The 9,674-nt window shown below is 30.3% G+C and overlaps 1 protein-coding gene across 1 annotated transcript; it reads left to right on the top strand.

The window, feature by feature from the left end:
- The first annotated feature begins 5,465 nt into the window (after window positions 1-5,465).
- On the top strand, window positions 5,466-9,177 carry LOC149144935 (GDSL esterase/lipase At1g28590-like). Its single transcript, XM_089452312.1, has 5 exons — window positions 5,466-5,770; window positions 5,873-6,094; window positions 8,063-8,211; window positions 8,416-8,701; window positions 8,883-9,177. Exons 1-5 carry the CDS (start codon window positions 5,488-5,490, stop codon window positions 9,116-9,118), a joined length of 1,176 nt encoding a protein of 391 aa, XP_089308438.1. The 5' UTR covers window positions 5,466-5,487; the 3' UTR covers window positions 9,119-9,177.
- The last annotated feature ends 497 nt before the right edge of the window (window positions 9,178-9,674 follow it).

Here is a 9,674-nt window from a genome sequence, read left to right as displayed (position 1 = left end):
TTTCGCTTCATTGTAGATGCAAAGACAACAAAGGATGCTTGGGATATCCTTGACAGGATTTTTGGTATAAGGGGGACTAAGCACATTGAACTTAGTAATGTTGTGTTGTGCTTGAAGATGAAAATGAAGGCGGATCTATATTAGAGAATCTACAGAAAGATGAAAAGTTTGGTGAATCCCATTTGAAAGTGGATCACAATGTTGTTGGTGTGTTACTAGAAGGTCTTGATTTTGTCATAGATAGAACTAAGAGTGAGGCAGCAAGTGGTTTGGTGGATCAAACAATTGAAATTACTGGTTTGGTGGATCAAACAATTGAAATCACTGATGTTAACTTTGATGAAGAAAAATTAGCTAGTGATGAGAGGTTTGACATGATGCAACATAAACAACTTGTTGATATGTTGTTATTTGGTGAGAGAAGCCTAATTGTGTCTAGAAAATAAGTGGAAGATAACTTGTTTGGAGTAACATAGGTTAGTAAACTAGCAGAAAATGAAGATTATGATGCAATAACAAAGGAGAGAAGGAAGCTGAAGAGGAGAATGCTCTCATTGCATATAAAGAGAAACATAATCAATATGGTTCTGAAGATGTTTTCTCATATAAACTTAGCCTTGATTTTGACTGTTCAGATGTTAGTAACAACCAAGAAGAGCCAACAAAATTTGAAGAAGAATTAAAGTTCATTAAGAAATGGTTTGAAACTAACAACCAATAAGATGCAACAAAATTTGAAGAAGAATTAAAGTTCCTTAAAGAATGGTTGGAAATAAAATGTGTTGATGAAGTATGCATAGAATTTGTAGCCTTGGAGGTTGAAAACAACATGGACAATGTAGAAAATCAAAAAGTCAATGAAATTTTTGTGTATTGGAGTACTAAAGAGATAAAATTTTACTATGGACTTATGTTGCAGCAAATTAATAAGCAAAAGATTGATGATGAAAAGAAAACTATAGAAGATGACATATGGCATCAGTCCACATATAAGATGATTTTTGAAGAAGTAGAAGACTTGCATAGACCACCTAAAATGATTTTTTATACTTTTTATTAAACAAAAATCAAACAATGAAACAACTGCAACAACAACAAATGAAGAAATTGAAATTTTGGGCTTACAATAAAAAGACAAAGATGAAGCTATTGAGAAAATACAGGATCTAGAAGAAAAGAAAAAATAGGTCCATCCCATAATCAGATGGACAACTTTTTGAGTCATTGTAAGCATAGTCGAGACTTAGAAAAACAAACATGTTTAAATTATGTTGAGTCAAACTTAAACTTAAGTTTTAAGTGGTAATTAAGGTGGAGTGTTAAATTATTCACCAATACACCATCTCTACCTCATGGACCGCCTCACCATTTCCACACTCCCATAACCTGTTCAACTTCGAAGGGACACCACGGCCTTTATTCCTTCAACCTAAAGGGGCAATTACCGACATAAGTTTTCCATAAATTGAAATGATCGTGGATTGAAGATGTAGACACAATCCAAGTTAAACGACTTTCGGTGGAAACATCTTCCGTACCTACGCTACCTGATTTATGTTGCATAAAATTCGACAGCATTGTCTTTTAAAATACTCCATATCAGACCATAACTCAATCTCTCATCGGTATATTCACGGTTCTTTGCTTTGTCGGCCTCATGCGAATGCTTTTTTACACTCTCTAGCTTGAGTAATTAAGCATATCAAATATCTGGTTTTATGTGTTTTTCAAATAACTTGGCTAAGCCCTTCAAATACACAATGTTACTAAATAGTTTGAGATTCTGTGTAAATAGCGAAGGCTGCTCTGCTAAAAAGTTAATTAGATTTTGTGTAAGTAGAGAAGGGTGCTCCAGTGTAATTGTAACGTAATTTGGTTTTTCACGTTGCTATTTCGTTTTTCTTTTCATGTTTGTCCTCATAAAAATTATTTTTTTACTTTCTATTTCTTTCTTAAATGGATTATTGCTGTGTTCTTTTTTCACTGTCATTATATTTTTTACCTATAATTCTATAACCTCAAAAATGATTTATACAAATACATAAGTTAATTAATGTTTGAATTAAAAATTACACCTAGTTATTTAATAAAATAATGTATAATTAAGAGGTCATTCATCGAGTTAATATTTATATATCGATAAAAATGGATGGTAGAGTGGAATAAGTATCAGATTATTTAAATTAAAAATAGAACAATAAAATCAAATAAATTATAATTTTGTTTCGTATTATCAGTGTGTTTTAAAGTATTATTATAATTATTTATTTAAAAAATATAATATATAAGTTAATCATATATTTGTTAGAAAAACAAATAGTAAAGTTATTAATTAAGGGATTTGAGGATTAGTAAGTGATTTATCAATATCATATGACTAAAATATATATAAAAGATTTATTTTATAGTATCTTTTTAATTAAATTGAAAAACAGAAAACATAACTATTTTGGAAATAAATAATTTTTTTTTTTTATTTTATTATTAATAAAAATATAATGTAAATAGTTAATAAAAATTAAATTCTTCTATTATTATTAGTTATTAATAGCTAAATTAAATTTTAAAAACCAGTTAAACTTAAAGTTAAAAAATGAATTGGAAAAGACACATGTCTATCATTTAGTTATATCTTCAATATTTTGATCTGAAATTTTTTCATTAATTTTTCATGATTAAAAAATTTATACTTTGGAAAAATAATTTTATTACACTTTAAAAAATAAATTATTTGTTATATTATAAATATAATTTATTATTGAATTTAAAATAAAATAATTATTTAATTAAAAATAACAATTTTAATTAAAATGTTTTTGTTTGAGACTTTTTTCATCCCTATTATTTTATATTGATGTGAAGTTTGGGGTGTAATATATCTAGGAATTCATGGAGAAATATTGAGATGATCCAAAAGCAATTCATAACCTATAACCTCAAGATCAAGGGAAATACTCCATATCTTATCATCTTGATCGAAGTGGGCTAATCCCCCATTGAAAGTGCTGCTATGTTTAGATATGTGATGTATAAGAAGAAACTTCACAATATGGAATCCAAGTGGCTCCCAAAAATTTCTTCTAATTGTAGTCAAAACCCCAACCTAGGCCTCCGCCACCTAGGTCTCAAGGATGCTGAGTCTTGGCTCAACCTTTGGGGATTAAGGAGGAGATCTTCATGGGAAGCAAGGACAATATCAAAGATAATATTACCTCTAGTTTTAATGACAATATCTCAGATGTTAAGGAGCTAGACTGTAAATGGAAGCTAAGGTATTATAAGGAGGTGATCAACCCAACCCTTGATAACCAAAATTATCTCTCTATATTGACTAGCACTAGAGAAGAAAATGAACATCCCCAGGATCAGAACTAACTCTCATGAGCTTTGGAGTGAGACCGATGTGGTCTACTACCAAGACTCCCAGCGATGATAGAATTTGTCATATTTCTGATACTAAGAAGATGGAAAATGAAAAACACGTCCTCTTAGAGTGCCAGCCTCTTGCCCACATCCACTTCCAATTCCCTATCATCGGCCACACCTCCAATCTTCTTGACTTATTAAGCCAACCCACCTATAGCTTTCCGTACTCCTTAGAAACAAGATTTTGAAGAATGACAATTGGACTCTCTTTTCTTGACATTCTATAAAACCACATGAATCTTAATAAACATTAATCATCATCACCATCATATAACCTCCATAACAAATATTTCACTATTTACAACTTTACTTTTCTTAATTAACTCAAATCCTCCTTATCATAATTAAACTCCTTATCATAATTAAACTTTAACTTTAACATAGAAAATTACAACATAAAACCATGTTTATAGTATCTTTCTTAAAAACCAAGACGCACTTTGTTCACTAATTAACATATCCAATATTTTTAAAGTTCTACAAAATATCACTCCATATATTCATTCTTTAATTTTCAATTACATAAATATATAGGTGAGTAACGTTCGTATCAAACTTTGACATATATAACTAACATTTATATCAAACTTGGACATAAAAAGTAAATAGGGTACAAAAAAAAATTTTGAAAATATAGTAATTTTAATATATATTAATTAATTTATATTGAAAATTACATTAAGTTATCAACTGATAACCTCTTTAATTTTCATATATGGAAATTTTGAAAAGATATAATATTCAAAATATTACATATAGTAACTAAAAATATATTTATTTATAATATATAATAAACTTTGTATCTTTAGTTTATATATTTTGAATTATAATTTTTATTAAATTAAATAACAATTTAAAACCTTTTCCCCATAAATTATCAATTGTTTTTTCCAAATGTCTTTAGATGTTATCATAAAAAATCTGAGTTAAAAAAACTCCTAGTTTTTTTTAATATTATATCAAATCCTTTTTTACCATTATATTTAACCCTATAAAGAAAAATTATAAAGGGTTTAAATCTATATCTATGTTTAAAAAATTCAAGGCATACCAGATGCGTTCCAATTATTATTTGGATGGGTTGTCATATATTATTTTAGATGGTTTGCGATTTGATTATATGTTCATTTCTGTTCGATTTTCCCTTTCTTTAAGTAGTAATTTGGTGTTTAGCATACGTGTTGAATCGCTCTCCTACTCTGCTTAGTATTAGTTGGCCAGTCAAATTTAACTTCTTTCTCTACCGTATTATTGTTGCCTTCCAGTTTTAAGAACAAGTTTCATGACCCGTCAGCCACAAATGTACTTTGAGTATTACTTCAACCAAAGTGGGTGCATCATTACTTCGGCATGCCTCTTGTTTTTACAAAGAATGTAAGTTTGACGCGTCATTCTTGCCACCAGCAAATTTCAGGAAATGAAGACATGGAAAATGAGTTCAACCAAAGTGGGCTCCTCATTACTTTGGCATGTGCTATGTTTTTTAACAGAAGATAGAAGGCTGAAATGTCATCGTTGTAACCAGGTAATTTGAGGAATGGAAGTTAGTGAATTTAGCTGAATTATTTGTTCTTTTATTCAAAAAAAATTTCAGGGAGATGCGTATACTCTATTGTTCTGTTAGGATCACTCATACTCTATCATTATGTCGGACGGAATTTGCTGACCACGCCTTGTTATATTCAGTAGAGGAGGAAAGCAATTGCATTGTTTATACTATGCTGCTTTGATTTGTCATTTTTCTTTAAGAAAAGAGATTGTTTAATGAAAAATATTCCGACAGTCGTGTATTTTTAATAGCTTTAATTTCTCATCCGTCATTCTTTAAGAAAAATATTCTTAAAAGAAACTTTAATCGCACGTTGGCCTCCTTTTTTTTTAGAGCTTTGATTTCTCATTTTTCAATCTTTGACAATCTTTAAGAAAAAGACTGTTAGAAGATTATTGTCACAGTCCGGATTTTTTAATTTCCTGATTCATATTATAATAGGAGCGATTGAGAGAAACATGCCAGAATGAAATTGATGAATCCCGATATTGTATGTGATAATATTGTTCAGAATGAAGTTTAAAAGTCTGAATATCGTGTTACTCCCAGTGATAATATTGTTTCTGCAGCATTCAGCCAGAAGTTATGCTGTTGTTGGAAATGTGGGTGGCTGTTACAGCGCCATTTATAGCTTTGGAGATTCTCTGGCAGATACGGGGAATTTGTTAGCGGCAGCAGTTGCTGGGGGAAGTAATCTGAGCCAACTAAATTTTGCCAATCTGCCTTACGGCGAAACATATTTTCGCAAAGCAACAGGCCGGTACTCAGATGGGCGATTGATCGTAGATTACATCGGTCCGTAGTTCAAACCTTCTGAAAATAATTGGGTTTCTTAATGTTTATATATGTTCTTGTCTGTTCAATTTCATTTTCATTTCGTAAAATTTTGTTTTGCAGCACAAGCTTTCGGTCTGCCGTTCTTAGAACCATATCTGAGGGTAAGAAATACTTCAACAGTCGCCGCCACTGGTGTTAACTTCGCAGTGGCTGGAGCCACAGCGTTGAAGGCTGATTTCTTCAAAGTGAGGAATATAGGGCCGCTTTTGACGCCGTATTCACTGGATATTCAGATTAATTGGTTTCTAACGCAAAGACGCAAGATATGTGACAACTACCGAGGTACTGCCACTTCTTTTTCTGCGATTTTTATTTCTTGTCACCAAACAATTTGTTTCCGTGAAACCAAATAGTTTGTTTCACTTGCATTTGCTTAGATGTTTTACTTTATCATTAATCATTAATTTCTTAGTGCTACCCATTGTTAATTTCATTAACATCATTGCATCGGCATTGATAATTTCATAAACATTAAATCATTTCATCCGTAGGTCCGCAACCTAACCTACTATGCTTAAAGTTTTAAGAATAAGCTTTAATTCTTATTGGTATATGGCATTTAAAAAATAATATTTTAATTTTGATTATAATAAGATAATTTTAATATTGATTTTAAGTAAAAGGTTTTAATTTTCATTTTGTATAAAATATTTATAAAAGAAATTACATATTTGTTTATCTACGCTTTCTGTCATTGAATATTTTATTTTATAAATAAGTATAATACTGTTTAAGTGAATATATATATATATATATATATATATATATATATATATTTAAAGTTTTTAAATTAGGAGAAGTAGAATTTGTATTTTATTGTAAATCCAAGTGTTATATTTGATATGAGGTAGATATGTGTATCTCTTATTCCTTAATACTAAAATTTTTTATTTAAAAATATATTAAATACTTAAGTGGTGATGGTAGTGGCATAAAGTCTCATCAAATCAGAGATTTTGAGTTTGAATCTTGTGTTACTTTCCTCGTAGCAAAGTAAATAATAGACCTATAAAACAAAATCCTAAAATCTTACTAAACTTACAAAATATATATAAACATATAGATATTATAAAAAATATGTAATTATTTCTTATGGATTATAAAATAAAAATATAACTTTAAAAAAATCTATTATTTATATGAAATGTTAATATATAACCTTTGTCTTTAAATATATTAATTGATAACCAGCAGTTTAATATTTTTCTTATTTTTTCAATTTCTTATTAAATATATTAATTGATAACCAGCAGTTTAGTATTTTTCTTATAATTTCAATTTCTTATTTGTATGGATTATTAGTTTATAGATTATTTTTTTAATACATATCTATAACATATTAATATGAATTCATTATTAGTAGGAATGTATTTTTATCAGAGTTCATTTCTAATTTATTATAATTGTGAATTTGTTATATATTTAAATATATCATAATTTCACAGTATTTATTATCAATATAGATTTATCTTGAAAACTTCTTTAAAGTATAAAATATAATGTGTTATTGTTCATTGTTTAAATTTTATTTTTAAATATTAAATATAATATATAAAACTAAATAAAAATTTTACTATAAAAATTTCTAATTACTTTAGCACATAATCCTTCCTTTTAATTATAACCAATATTTTTTTTTTTATTTAAAACATATTTTTTAGTTTTTACTTCTATTTTAAAAGGCCTGACGGACAGAATTACGCGTACCTCATATTGTGAGCCAAATAAAACTCAGAATGTATAATACATTTAAAGACATGCCATTACTGGCAAATTATGTGAAATTAAATTTTAATCAATTTTTTTTGTGCTTGAGATTGTTTTTTGTATGGAAAGTTATGGAGATTTTCTTTATATTTTGAGAAAATCTGGCAGGGATTTTTGTAAATCCAAGTTGTTAAACATCAAAATTTTAGGTGGTTCACAAGTTTTTGATAGACCTGAATCCATTTCCATCATCAAAAACATGATTAAAACAATGCCTCTACAAGATTTTTTAAATATTTTTTACCTGGATTTCAACCTATTTTAACCATCAAACAATTTTTCCACCTCCATAAACAACTCCATCCTTTTAAAAGTTTATAGTTTTATATTTAAAAGCAAAAAGAAAAATGTTACCTCTGTATCGAGAGTTCATATGAGTTTATACTTCATGAATTCAACCTTTTCAAACTCATCAACTTGAGTTATGATTGGAGCATAGTTGTTTGCTCTGCTCCTAAAGTATTAATGAATTATATAATGCAGACTGTGACAAGCATTTTGCGAATGCGTTGTTTCTGATGGGGGAGATCGGCGGAAACGATTACAACTATCCATTCTTTCAGCGTCGGCCAATGAAAGAAGTGCATACCTTCATCCCTTTAGTAGTGGAAAAGATCGCAAAAGCGCTCAAGGTGACTTTCAGCCTTGATAAATCTCATTTGATTCATTAAATCCAAAGATATGTCTATACATACCAGCTGCTGGCTGTGATGGGTATTTGGTTGCAGACACTGATTAGGGTTAGCGTGAGTTTGAGTCTTAATCATTTTTATTTGATTCATTAAATCCAAAGTCTGTACATGTCAGCTCTTTATTGTGTTGTGAGTTTGTTGCAGACACTCATTACAGTGGGCGGCGCAAGGACGATTTTAGTTCAGAATAACTTACCCATTGGCTGTTCACCGTCATATTTAACACTATATGCTTCAGCTTCATCACGAAATGGAGAACCGCTGGACAAACTGGGGTGTCTGCGAAGGTTCAACAATTTCGCCAGTAAGGGCAATCATCTTCTCAGAGCGCGAGTTGCACATTTGCAATTTCAACATCCACAAGTTAAATTTGTGTTTGCAGACTATTACGGAGCGGCCCTCAATGTTTTAAAGTCTCCACAGTCCTTCGGTAAGCAAATTAAACAAAGGGAGAAAAATTAAATTGCAGGATTTATAGCTCTCAACAGTAATGAATTTTGACATATTCCCAATTTTGATCAAAACTCGAATTAATTCATTTCACTTCGTGCCATCTCCATTCATTTCGTTCAATGGAATGGAATGGAACGCGGGTGAGTGCGTGGATACAGGGCTGCAGAAAAATGTTCTACGGACATGTTGTGGAGTTGGTGGTCGATATAATTTCAATCTGAGCATGTGGTGCGGTGTAGGACGAGCAGTTGCATGCGCAAATCCTCAACAATATTTCAATTGGGATGGTGTTCATTTGACGGATGCTGCTTACGGAAAGATAGCCAAATTGTTCCTGGACGGGAGCTTCATAACTCCCCCTCGAGCTCTATCTCTAAACGCCACCCTCGACTAAGAAATTAACTGTAAACTCAATGTAAAGATTTTCCTTTATACCAATGAAATAACATATTCCCTGGATTTCGTCACAGTTTTACTCAGTTTGTTGCATAAGTTTTTGAAGGGACGGAACATGCACAAAGTACATGATTACATGGTTGTGAGTGCTTAGGAGTTTCGCATGCTTCCAAGGTAATATTAATTGGTTTAGATAACAATTTTGAAAAGATTTCAGAGTTGGAATGTTGATATATATATATATACACACAATTCAGTCTGACTACGTGGATAAAACGTACTCTTGTATAAGCGCTTATTTGGTTTTTTAATTTTTTTTGTACCGAACTGAAATTATCTAAGCAGAGTTCAGTTCCAAATCACCATTATAATGTATGCCATAAAAGCTATTTGTCCGCTTAGAACATTAAGCCAACACGCACGTGAAGAAGCGTGAAGAAGCGTGATAAACTTCCAAATATGCCAACAGGCAGTAGTGGAAGTATGTTAGGATTCCTGATTACTAAAATGTACATGGCTGCTTATTGGAGTCTAAACCGCAGAGGATTCTACAG

The sequence above is a fragment of the Pinus tabuliformis genome, chromosome X (assembly GCF_031772625.1).
Source record: "Pinus tabuliformis cultivar Carrire ecotype Pingquan chromosome X, CPIR1, whole genome shotgun sequence".
NCBI lineage: Eukaryota > Viridiplantae > Streptophyta > Pinopsida > Pinales > Pinaceae > Pinus > Pinus tabuliformis.
The sequence above is the reverse complement of the archived record's forward strand: the minus strand, read 5'-3'. Positions and strand labels throughout refer to the sequence as shown.